General features: G+C 45.5%; 1 protein-coding gene across 1 annotated transcript in view; it reads left to right on the top strand.

Moving 5' to 3' along the window:
- Positions 1-11,490, top strand: part of Tshz2 (teashirt zinc finger homeobox 2) — a 239,128-nt gene extending 227,638 nt beyond the window's left edge. Inside the window, exon 2 of the mRNA XM_047539796.1 lies at positions 6,643-11,490. Coding sequence (XP_047395752.1) covers positions 6,643-9,704 — 3,062 coding nt within the window. The 3' untranslated portion in view covers positions 9,705-11,490. The remainder of the gene's footprint in view (positions 1-6,642) is intronic.
- The last annotated feature ends 1,985 nt before the right edge of the window (positions 11,491-13,475 follow it).

Below are 13,475 nucleotides of genomic sequence, written 5' to 3'. Positions count from 1 at the left end.
GGCAGAAATCCCCATGAAACTCAAACTATCTTGCCTATGACAACTGCAGAATAAATATTTCTTGATTTAAGGAGTAAACAGATGAACCACAAAGGACTGACCCCGTGTTCACTATCCTGACTTGAACTATCTGAGACCTCTGTTGCTGCCTAGTGAAACGTGGAGAAAGTCACAAGGCACAGTTAGAAAATAGCTATGTCGTCTAAAGAGCTGGGACAATGACCCAAGAAAGTGCCAACCACAGTGCATGAAGAAAAATGAACTTTTTCATGCAGATCCCACCTGGTATGCGTTTATTAAGCCAGTGAAACATTCCAATGAACTGTCTTTGGGAAATTTTTTTTAGAAAGGAATATTGTTTGTGATGGTCTCCAGAAAGCTCTTCCTCTGTTTCCGTGGTGCAGAGATTGTGGTGGGATGTGCTTTCCTATGACTCTACCTGCTCTGTTTTCAACACTCCTTAAACAAAGAATTCTACTCGACGTTCAGATGGAGGAGGGAACCAACGCTCCTCTCTCCGTCAGCGTGTGTAAGTCACACTTACGCTAATGAGTTATATATGGCGTGGCAGGGACGAAAATCCATATGCCACGAATGTGCTATTGCTGTTGAAAATTTTCCTGATTAGAAATGTGCCTAAACTTCATAGCCTTCACAGACGTCAGAGAGGCTGAGCCTCGGCCTGTGGCACCGGGAGTCTCCGTAAATGAAGTAGGTGAGAGTGTGGCCTCAGGGGTCCCACAACCCTCTTGCCTCCCACTGTCCTGAAACAGAAAGCAGAGGGATCCCTAAGAGGCCCCCACTCTGGGCCTGGCCACCCTGGAAAAGTAGCTCAGCTTCCGTGAACACTAGATCCTCTGTCTCTATTCATCCTGCCAACAAGAGTGCCAATTAGTGCCAATAATAATATACGTACTAATGACTTTCAGGCCACAGTCGCCAAAATACGAGAGAGCGTGACAGGAGGCCTTGCTCTGTGTCTTGGCTTAGTGCACCTACTGGGTTCACCGCGAGAAATCCTCCCCATCCCTCATCTGCATCCATTTGCACACTGTAGAATCTTCATGTGGCTTTAAACTGTCATTTAATGCAGTAGATTGGCGAAAACGATCCTGTCACCGTGGGATATGCCGTTAAATGAGATCTTAGTTGCGTTCGGGCTTGTTTTTGAAAATCAGCCGTCTTGGGTTTTAAATTGTTCTTGGGTTCTAAGTGTTCCACCTCTCCTGCCATTATAAAAACTGTCAGTGTTTTCAATGTAAATACTCACATTGTGGATTTTCAAGGCAACTACAAAAATGCATGCCAGCAAAAATCTGATGTCAAACTGGCAAATTATTTTTCACAAGTTCTTTTTTAAATCATCGTGACTGGAAGTTTGGGGAATAATTGAAGTGGTCACTTAAAATAAAACAATAATTTTCCTTTTTATTTTTTTAACCTTTAACATAGATGAAATTTTTGTTAAATGAAAGGGTAATTTCTGAATTTTTTTCCCACATACTATTAGGGTCAAGCATTGGCAGCAGCTATACCTCCCCAGTTAGCGTTTCTCTTTTGTTGGACAAAAAATTTTGGAAGTGATTGCCTTACTATTTGTGCAACACATATCACAGAATACTTAATGGATTTTTGTCTAGTATGGGCAAAATTTGGCCATATTTTCACAGATCCCTCTGAGTGGCCCTTCTTCTTTCGCCAAAGTCTGTTCACCTTCAGAGAATAATTTCTGATGTCTTGCAATATCGGTGCTTATTTGCAGTATTCACACATATAAGTATAAATCCACAGCCCAGGGAGTGGGGCAACAGGAGTTGGCGGTTTGGTTGTCTGAAAAGATGGTTTTATGGGTGTGTTCTTGTTTTATTGTGGAACAAAGTTGGTAGGATGCTTGTAATTCACACCTGATCTATGTGGGCTGGGGGTCCTTTCCTCAACTGAAGTGCCAGTTGCACTACTCAGGAGCCAGAGTTTGCAGCTAGAATTATCCTTTTTCATTGTCTGATCTATTCATCCACGCGTTGAAATCATTTGCAGACGGGATGCCACGTTCTGTGCCAGTTTGTGCTGTGGGTGCTGGGGAGGATCAAGGTCTGCTTCCGAGGGACAGATACGTTAATTTCACATTCAGTGGGAGAAGACAACCGATCAATAAGCAAACAAACAGTACCACTGGCAAGTGCTGTAGGGATTCAGCCCGCCAGGTAGATGAGCTAGAGAGTTACACAGAGAGGGAAATGGACCAGGAAAAGCCTCTGAGACCTGCAGGTGTGGAGGAAGAACTTTCTGGGCAGAGACTCTCGCCATGGCAGGGAATCACAGTCAAGAAAAAGGGTTGCAGTTTCGAGGGGAAAGAAAGAGATGATTGTGTCTTCGACATGGAGAGTAGGGTGCAGGTATTTAGGAACAGGCGGACTCCAAACCCTGGGGGGCCTTGGGGTCCATGCTGAAGGTACTGGCGAAGAGTGTGGGAAGTAGAAACAGAAAGGAGGACAGCCCCATCTGAGCAGGGCCGTGCAGTGGAGGAGAAATTGTCTCCTGAGCCCGTCACTGAGGCGGAACTGAAAGCAAGGTTGCTCCTGAATGACCTGTCCTGGGAAGGGGAATGCATGTGGCCAGACTCAAATGTGGTAATGGATGGAGGTAGAAGTTGGGTTGGAATAGGGGATGTTTGCCACCAGGAAGTTTGACCTTCAACCCAAATCAGCAAAAGGATCCTTCCTGTACCTTGGCATAATTGTGATTGCTTTCTTTTGTTAAGTAAGTATTCATAAGAATAAACCTGCCACTCATCCAGTTATAGCAAGAGTCACACATGATGCAATCCTATTAAACAAATCATCGATAGAGAGAGAGACAGACACTCATTATCCACCGGATTCCCCGTATGCTGGCTGCCTTCCCTCTCTCGCCTCAACTGCCGGTGGCAAACAAAATCACTTAAGTCAAGTGAACAGTTTTAAATGTACAATATTAAAATGTGTTTTTAGAAACTCCTCGGAACCCTCAGCCATTGTTAAAATGCACTCACTTTGACAGATGCTTTGGCACTTTTTTTTATGAGGCTTTTCAGCGCGTTACCTTATCGGGTGTGCGAGATTTAGTCTGTTCTGCAGAGAAAAACAGACAAAAAGGGTCTCTCAGCACGAGTTACTCTTCTGTAAAGGTTATAGTAAACATGTCAATGCCTAATTAAGCAGAAAATTTTATCTGTATTGTGGGGGAGGCGTGTGCTGTCTGCGACTTTTCTTCTGGGGAATCCATTTAGAAGGACAAAGTAGATTGCGAGGTTGAGCTGGTCCGGAAGGCGCAGCTTCCAAATGTCAGCAGGAAAAAAAGAAAAAAAGAAAAAAAAAAAAAAAGGACACTTCTTTTCTCCCTGTTTGAAAATGACTGTATTGGCTGAGCAGACTTTGCGTGAGTGTGTGTGCGCATGAGCACATGCCAATATCTCATCAATATATACAACACAAAACATGAATTAATTCCCAACTTCCTAATAAGCATTAGGCACAGTGTTAGGCACAGAAAATACTAGATGAATAAACCCAGCAACACCCTTACCAATTGTAATGACAGCATTCTTTCCTCTTCAGAGTCTTTACCTGTTCTGTGCATTATCACGTGTGTGCTATGATCACTCTGCATGTGCCCCGTGTATACGTGGGTGTTGCTGTGAACACACTGTGTGTACATGTGTGTACATGTGCGTTGCTGTGCTCACACTGCCCCTAAGTATGGGGAGCATATATCTCAGCCTGGAACACTGCTGCCTAATGCCTCTACTCTGTGTTCGTCCAGAGCAGTATCACCCTCTGCCTTTTCAAAACTGACCCTATTTTGATTGATGAAATCTGTCTAATTTTTGAAGCATCTTACGTGGCTTGGTGACAACTCATTATTAATTTTATAACACAGACTCTTTCCTGGAACTTAATGGTGTGACTATTTTTGCAAACATGCAGAGTATTCCAGGGGAGAAAGCTGTGGAGACAACAGAGATGCCTGGCTCCGTCGTCTGCTGATTTTACACTACGATTTTCTTCCAAGTCGTGGCCACTTATTAATGGTTGTTTGACTAGACTGAGTACTTTTTGTTTCTTTAAATCAATTTATGCAACTGGAGACCAGCAATACCAATATAATGAAAAGATCCACTGTGGGCTTTCTGGAGAAGCAACACCACACCAATAGCAATAAAACAACCAACACAACTGCTAAACTCAGGCAGTGAATATTTATGTTTTGTGTAATGATATCACACCCTTAAAATCTTGGGCTCCTGTCTCCAGCATTCCCACAGTTCTCTCTCCCAAGGTGGTGATGTTTTTAGCGACAATTCAATCAGATTCCACTGCTTAACCTTCAACCTACAGGCGTCAGCTAAGTTTTCTTATTCCTTAGGTTGGTGATGCAAAAAGAGCGGAACCTCCTGGCAAGACTGGGTTCTCTCATTAAAAGAGATCCGGGTTCATGTCATGACCCCGCAACCCTGACTGTGTGAACTTGTATAAATTCCTTAACCTGAAAGTCTCAGTTTTCCCATCTATGGAATGAAAATAATAATAGTACTTGCTTCCTGTGGATAATGGATGAAATGAAAAAATGCATTTGCAGTGATTAGCTTGGTTTCCAGGAGACAGTAATTGCTCAGTTAAAATTCTTCATCTTTAGCAGAAGGAGCAATAGATAGGAGGGCACAGGGGTGGAGGGCAGAGTAGGAGGAGGTTCATCCATGGGACTCCTGAAGGTTAGATCCCAGCATCATGAGGTCCTTAAAATAAACATTCCAAGTTACTTTCTCTTTTGAACTGTGTGTGGTTAAGATGACAAATCTTCAATTCTTTTTGAATCTTTACTGTATAGTAGAAATATTCCTTGCTGTTTAGTAAATAATCTTGTACTATTTCGTGGTGCACTTGATAAAGATGTTGATAATTTTGTTTGGCCAACTAACAGTCAAAATCTAGCTTAGCCAGTTAAACGTAAGTTCGACTTTCCTTTCTTCCACAAGTCCTCTTAAGTTAGTGGCTGTGGGCTAAGATCTTCGTAGGTGACCTGCTCCCTTCAAGTTCCCTCTGTCCTTCTCAAGATGTCAAAGGCTGGGCTGGCTGGAATCGACCTTGGTTCCAGCTGAACTCGTCTGCTCGTGGTGAATACCCTGCTGATGACTATTTCCATAGTCGGTCCTCTTTTGTGGTTCCCAGGCTAATAATAACATCTTCTAAGTTTTATATATTCTGTAGCTTATTGTGATTTTTTTCAAAAATAGTTATTAAAGTCTCAAAATCATTGTGCTTTAAAAAAATATGTTCATCTTCATCATTGCCATCAGCCTTTGGTGTTCCTGACTCCAGCTGCCTTGGAACTAACAAACCCCCTTCTCTTTGAACCTGTCTGCCCATTTCCCGGAACAGACCTTCAATGCAGGATCATCCCTCTTCTAAGCTTGATCCTTGGTGGATGGAAATAACAGCACCTGCTTCTAGGGTATTTTTACGAGTAACCACCTGCCACCAAGAGGGAGAGGTGGAAAGTATTGCATTAAGATCATTCAAGCCTTGCAAATCCAAGGCTGAGTCTCCTTTTCTTGGGTACATCTTTGGCTTCATTTTATCCACGTGGATCTGAAAAGCCAGGTAAAGAAAATGAATCCATGGGCATAAATAGTCACACTCTCCATCTCCATTGATGGATATTTGCCATTAATTCCCTTTGCACCCCCGCCCCCCGTCTTCATTTTCCCTCTGCAATTACTGGCCCTAAATCCTTTCCAAGAAGGGAAAGCATGTCTCCCCAATAGCATTCTGCATCTACAAATCAATTGTATAATTGGCATCTCGTGACGGGTACCCACAAATCACGGTGCATTTGAAATTACAGGAATAGGATGGAGCTGGCATTTTAGCCTTGCCTGGAAAGGTCTTCATAAGACTGTTTGAGAATAATAGAATAGTCCCCAAACCTCCCATCCTAACACTATTTGCCATTATTTAAAAATCATTATATTTGCTGAGCTTACATAATTTTTCAGCTATCAATGGAAGATTTTATTTGCATACTTCATAATCTCCCTTCCTGCCGCGCATATCTCTGCAAATAAAAATGTTACAACAAAAAGACACTGGCTATCAAAAATATATTGGCTGTGCATTCAAATTAATTCTGAGCACTCACAAATGGTATACTTTGATGAGTATATGCCAATATATCCAAGTGTTTTGGTAACCTCACCATTGAAATACCAAGGTCAAGTCTTAGTTTTCTTAAGAGTCAACCGTCCTTCGCTTGATGACTTTAAGAGGATTTGCATTTCAATCCAGATTTCCTGAAAGTCATGCACATTAATTAAGCCACAGTCCCATTATTGGAATATTAGGATGATATTCCTTAAACACAGAATTATTAACATGGGATTCTAGGCACTTACAGAGAATGATAACTCTTGTCATTTTTTTTTTAAAGGCAATAGATGGCATAAAAGACACCGTTTGGCTTTTCCCTGTTTCCATTGCTGGCAGTTCATAAATGTGTAGAGGAGATTGCTGCTGGGTTCGGCGCAGGAGGCGCTCGGCCTACGTGGGGAAGTGGGAATGGAAAGTTTGGCCCCTTGTCATTTCATCTCTCCTCCTTCTCTTGCAGGCTACGCCCAGGAGGATCAGCTGAAGGAAGAGGAGATCAAAGAGGAAGAGGAGGAGGAGGACAGCGGTTCAGTAGCTCAGCTTCAGGGCAGCAATGACACGGGGACTGACGAGGAGCTAGAAACAGGCCCGGAGCAGAAAGGCTACTTCAGCTGCCAGAACTCTCCCGGAAGTCACTTGTCCAATCAGGACGCTGAGAACGAGTCTCTGCTGAGTGATGCCAGTGACCAGGTGTCAGACATCAAGAGCGTCTGCGGCCGAGATGCCTCAGACAAGAAAGCAAGCGCTCACCCCAAGCTCCCAAGCGAGGCCCACAATTGCATGGATAAAATGACGGCCGTCTACGCCAACATCCTGTCCGATTCCTACTGGTCCGGCCTGGGCCTCGGCTTCAAGCTGTCCAACAGCGAGAGGCGCAACTGTGACGCCCGCAATGGTGGCAGCAAGAGTGATTTTGATTGGCACCAAGACGCTCTGTCCAAAAGCCTGCAGCAGAACTTGCCTTCCAGATCTGTCTCTAAGCCCAGCCTGTTCAGCTCGGTCCAGCTGTACCGGCAGAGCAGCAAGATGTGCGGGACCGTGTTCACCGGGGCCAGCAGGTTCCGCTGCCGGCAGTGCAGTGCCGCCTACGACACTCTGGTGGAGTTGACTGTGCACATGAATGAAACGGGCCACTACCAAGATGACAACCGCAAAAAGGACAAGCTCAGACCCACGAGCTATTCCAAGCCCCGGAAAAGGGCTTTCCAGGATATGGACAAGGAGGATGCTCAAAAGGTCCTGAAATGCATGTTTTGTGGTGACTCCTTCGATTCCCTCCAAGATTTGAGTGTCCATATGATAAAGACAAAACATTACCAAAAAGTGCCTTTGAAGGAGCCAGTACCAACCATTTCATCAAAAATTGCCACTCCGGCGAAGAAGCGCGTTTTTGACGTCAATCGGCCTTGTTCCCCCGATTCGACCACGGGATCGTTTGCAGACTCGTTTTCGTCTCAGAAGACGGCCAGCTTGCAGCTGTCCTCCAACAATCGCTATGGCTACCAAAACGGCGCCAGCTACACCTGGCAGTTCGAAGCCTGCAAGTCCCAGATCCTCAAGTGCATGGAGTGCGGGAGCTCCCATGACACCTTGCAACAGCTCACCACCCACATGATGGTCACGGGTCACTTCCTCAAGGTCACCAGCTCTGCCTCCAAGAAAGGGAAGCAGCTGGTGTTGGACCCACTGGCAGTGGAGAAAATGCAGTCGTTGTCAGAGACCCCGAGCAGCGATTCTCTGGCTCCCAAGCCATCAAGTAACTCAGCATCCGACTGTACAGCCTCAACAACTGAGTTAAAGAAAGAGAGCAAGAAAGACAAACCAGACGAAGTCAACAAGGGTGACAAGGTCGTGAAAAGTGAGGACTATGAAGACCCTCTCCAAAAACCCCTAGACCCTGCCATGAAGTACCAGTACCTGAGGGAGGAGGATTTGGAGGACGGCGCCAAGGGCGGAGGGGACATCCTGAAGTCCCTGGAAAACACTGTGACCACAGCTATCCACAAAGCCCAGAACGGCGCCCCCAGTTGGAGTGCATACCCCAGCATCCACGCGGCCTACCAACTGCCCGAGGGTGCCAAGCCGCCTTTGCCGGTGGGATCCCAGGTACTGCAGATCCGGCCTAATCTCGCCAACAAGTTGAGGCCAATCGCTCCAAAGTGGAAAGTCATGCCACTGGTTTCTGTGCCCCCAAACCTGGCCCCCTACACTCAAGTCAAGAAGGAGTCGGAAGACAGAGACGAAGTCGTGAAGGAGTGTGGGAAGGAGAGTCCCCAGGAAGAGGCGTCGTCCTTCAGCCACCGTGAGAAGGATTCCTTCCCCAAAAGCGATCCGCCGTCGGAACCCAGAAAGGCAGAGCCGTGTCCCCTGAAGGAGGAGGACAAGCTGATGGCGGAGAGCTGTGAGAAAGAGAAGCCACAGCCGGCGGAGCCCGCGCCTTCTCTCAGCAACGGATGCGCCCTCACCGGCCACACTCCGGCCCTGCCGTGCATCAGCCCGCTCAGTGCCCTGCAGTCCGTCCTGAACAATCACCTGGGCAAGGCCACCGAGCCCTTGCGCTCACCCTCCTGCTCCAGCCCGAGCTCAAGCACAATTCCGATGTTCCACAAGTCAAATCTCAGCGTGGTGGACAAGCCAGTTCTGAGTCCTGCCTCCTCCAGACCAGCCAGCGTGTCCAGGCGCTACCTGTTTGAGAACAACGATCAGCCCATCGACCTGACCAAGTCCAAAAGCAAGAAGGCCGAGTCCTCGCAAGCACAATCCTGTACATCCCCACCCCAGAAGCACGCTCTGTCTGACATCGCCGACATGGTCAAAGTCCTCCCCAAAGCGACCACCCCGAAGCCTGCCACCTCCTCCAGGGTCCCTCCGATGAAGCTGGAAATGGATGTCAGGCGCTTCGAGGACGTGTCCAGCGAGGTCTCAACCCTGCATAAAAGAAAAGGGCGGCAGTCCAACTGGAACCCCCAGCACCTTCTGATTCTGCAGGCACAGTTCGCCTCGAGCCTCTTCCAGACATCAGAGGGCAAATACCTGCTGTCTGACCTGGGCCCGCAGGAGCGCATGCAGATCTCCAAGTTCACGGGACTCTCCATGACCACCATCAGCCACTGGCTGGCCAATGTCAAGTACCAGCTGAGGAAAACGGGCGGGACCAAGTTTCTGAAAAACATGGACAAAGGACACCCCATCTTCTATTGCAGTGACTGTGCCTCCCAGTTCCGAACCCCTTCCACCTACATCAGCCACTTGGAGTCTCACCTGGGCTTCCAAATGAAGGACATGACCCGCATGGCAGCAGACCAGCAAAGCAAGGTGGAGCAGGAGCTCTCTCGGGTGTCGTCGGCTCAGAGGTCTCCGGAAACAATAGCTGGCGAAGAGGAATCAGACTCTAAATTCAAGTGTAAGTTGTGCTGTCGGACATTTGTGAGCAAACACGCGGTAAAACTCCACCTAAGCAAAACGCACAGCAAGTCACCCGAACACCATTCACAGTTTGTAACAGACGTGGATGAAGAATAGCTCTGCAGGTATGGGTTTGCTCCCAGGCCGTGGAAACAGCAGCCTTGAGAGGAGCTGCTTACAGGGAGACGGGTCTGCTTAGAGGCGGCCTGTGTCTCCTGAGGCCCAGAGGACAGTAGCTCGCTGCAGTAGAATTATTTTTATGAAAGACTAGAACATGATAAGTAAGTCCTAACCCTTCTCTCAAGTCCTCCAGCTTAGAGTGGGGGATAGGATAAAAAGGACTTAGGCCAAGTCCCTGTATGTTGCTTCTAGGCCTTCATGATATATGATCCCCAAGGTCCCACCTCCCGGGGCCACCGAGGCTGTCCCTCCTTGTAATGAATAAGTGCTAACTTCTCTCACTGGTCCATTCTACCCACCCCCACTTCCCGTAGCAATGCTAATGACTGACAAAGTGTCAAAAGTGAGCCACCAGGATGGGGGAGTTGCTAGTGGCAGTCACTACACAGAGATTTCTTCATCAGCTCACGAATAGCTTAAAGTTGTCTTTATTATTGTTACTTGTAATAATGCTTTTTGCAGCTTGCTTTTAGCAATTGCTACCTTCCACCTCTTTCCCTTTGTCTATTTCCTACATTAATTTTCCTATGAAAGAGCATGTGCCCTTAAGGGGATGGTGGAAAAATACTCTTCTCTGCAGAACACGAGATGAAAAGAGAGGAGGCTTGTTTTCCTCTCTCATCTCTTGGTTTTCTTTAGGGTAAGCTATCATCAGAGTCCACCTTTAACAGAGAAAGATGGAATGCATGCCCTTGAGATTTTATTTTACATGATGAAATAAATGGCTCTCTGCACACTTCTGGTCAATGTGCATGGGGTCCCACAGCTTAAGGTTATTTGCACCAGGTATCATGGAAGCTTATGCCCTGGTAATCACCCCACACCCAGACCACCTATGTCACCTCCAGAAGAGAGGACAGAGACCAAGGTCAAATGCCTTGGCAGATAGGTTGCACCAGCCATTTTCAAACATTAAGCATAAGCCAGGCTGGGTAATAGCAAATTGCTTCCATCTCCCTTTTAGTGTTTTCTCTACTTCCTTTTGTCCCCGCTCCAGCACGACAACCCCACATGCTAAGGACCCTCACACATATTCAGATGGTCCTCCACCGGGCCACACCCAACATAAGGACTCAACCTGAAGTCAAACTTCTATGCCTACCAGTCCAGCTTATGTCATGCTCCATTACAAATTTGCTCTTAATTAATTCACAATAAGGTATGGAAAGATAATCATAACTCACGAGCTCTGGCCACCCGCTCTTGTCAGAGCATTTGTTTGTTTTTAAACAGGAGATTTTCTGATTAAGCCACACAGGTTTGGACACTCTGTCAGTTCCAGGAAGACAGGCACATTTGTATGGCATGGCTCTGGGCTCGCCTCACACGGGTAGGGAGATTTTCCTAGCGTGAGGATAGCCAAGATGAAATGAAAGGCTAAAATATCTGACGTGGGACTCTTCCCTCAGTGAGAAGACCTGAGCTTCTGATTTGGGCCTATATGAAGACCATCTTTTTTTGTTTGCATGTTTTTTACCATGATAATTAAATGTTATTGGCAGATTCACATCTTGGTTTCCAGCATGATTTTTTTCAGCTCATCCTATTGAATGAAAACCTAAATGCATCTATTGAATCCACACATGGGCCCAGGGCTCCGCAGCATCCTATTTATTTGCTATATAACATTTTACATTTTATGTAACTGGCTATTATGCTTTTCTGGTCCTTTAAAAAAAAAAAAAAAAAAAAAGGTGGACATACACGGAATACCTAGAGAAAAGAAAGATATTTCAAAGCCAATAGCAGTGGGTCCAAAGCAAGAGGACAAATAGGTGATGTTTATTTTGTGCTGTAATAAAGACCAATTTTCCACCTGTTAGGTTTGTAATCATTTTTTTAACTATGGTTTGTAAATAGGGAGAAGGGAGGAAAAGAAAGCTCTCGTCCATCCTCAGTCAAAATCTGAAAAGTACAACATCTACTCTAGGGAAGTAAGAGTAAACCAATCATTTGGGAAAACGTACACAAAGGGTACTTAGAAATCTGTTGAATACATAGATAAGGTAGCTACTTTCACATCTCTTGGCATTTGTACAGAATCAATGTCTCTAATGTGGACCTTCAAAGCACCATGTTTGTTAAAGCGTAATCACACCAAACCCAAGCTCCATCCTTACATGACCACCACTGTGACGCAAATCGGAGGTTGGACTGTTTGGGGACTCACTCAGAGTGCGTGTGTGCTGGGTGTGTAGGAAGACAGCACTGGTGCTGGGTGTGTTTGTGTCTGCCTGAATGATTCCCCGGGTGTGCGAAGGTGGGGTTTCTGTGCTTTGCTCCCCTGGGGAAGAAAGCCTCCCCTCGGGGATCCCCTGTTACGACCTTTATGCCGCACCTTACCCACTGCTTGGAATTAGGCATGTGATGTTCTGAAGCGGTCGCGACATGATGGCTCTGCTATCTGGATCTCTCATCTCAGTCGGTGAGCCTGAGAGCACAGTGGTCCACCGTGACGAGATGTCTGAGAAAGCGTGTCAAGACGTTTTGGGAAATTGGGGAGCTTTTACCATATCTTTGTTTTCTGAAAGACATAAATTTTGACCTGATTTTTTTTCTTTCCTTTCTTGGACATATCTTAAATCCTGCAGAATGTTCTACCAAATATTAAATTCAAATGCTCATTAAAAATTCATTAGAAAATATTAAATGTGCATCCCTATTTTAGGACATCAGTAATCTGCAACTCTTTCAATATGTATTTGTATACATCTTTAAAAGCCACATGCTCTCAAATAATAGAAATTAAACAGAGAGTAAATCATTGAGTCAAAAATGCATAAGGACTTGAAATTATAGTCATTACCATGTAGTACAGTGTACAAGTTGAACAGCACACCTAACCTAGAAATTGTTGGCAGAAATGTATGCTAGTCCAATAAGCTGCCACCTCTGTTACAGACAGCTTGATGGAAATACATGTTCAGGGCCAAAAGCGCATAAGGTTGCCAGATAAAATACAGGAGGGACATCCAGTTAAATCTGCATTTCAGATAAATGACAAATGTATTTTTAGCATAAGGAAGTTCCAAATATTACATGGTCCATACTTATATTTTAAAAGCATTCATTAGAAGGGGAGGTACTGAGGAATGAAATTGACCAACTACATTGCTCTATTGTGTGCGTGTACAAATATGTAACAACAAATTCCACTATTGTGTGTAATTATAATGCACCAATAAAAACATGAAAAAATCATTTATTGTTTATCTGAGACTCAATTTTAACTGGGCATCCTGTATTTTTTTTTGCTAAATCTGGCAACCCTCGCAACATAGATTATGGCAGCCTAGCAAGAGCCAAACAGGCTGGACCGATTCCATCTGTAAGAGGCATCAACCATGTCTTTCTCCATTAACCAAATTCTCTTCCTTCCTCCCTCCCTCCTTTCCTGCTCTCGCTCCCTCCTTCTTTCCTTCCTTCCTGCCCTCCTTCCTGCCCTCCCCCCCTCCTTTCATCCCTCAACAAATATCCATTATGCTTTACGAGGCACCAGATTCAATTTAGGAATCCACACATAATAGTGAACCAGCAGTCTAGATAATTCTAATAGCAAACTGGGCCGGGGCTTGCAGCAGACACTTCGGAGACATTATTTCACTTTATTCTCACAAGCAGCCCTATAGAGTAGAGGTTGATTCCAACACATATGGAGAACAAAATGGGAACAGATAGATTCTGCAGGAATTTCTCAAGGTCCCACAA

The sequence above is a fragment of the Sciurus carolinensis genome, chromosome 2 (genome assembly GCF_902686445.1).
Source record: "Sciurus carolinensis chromosome 2, mSciCar1.2, whole genome shotgun sequence".
In the NCBI taxonomy this organism is placed as follows: Eukaryota; Metazoa; Chordata; class Mammalia; order Rodentia; family Sciuridae; genus Sciurus; species Sciurus carolinensis.
This window is presented reverse-complemented; position numbering and strand designations above follow the sequence as displayed.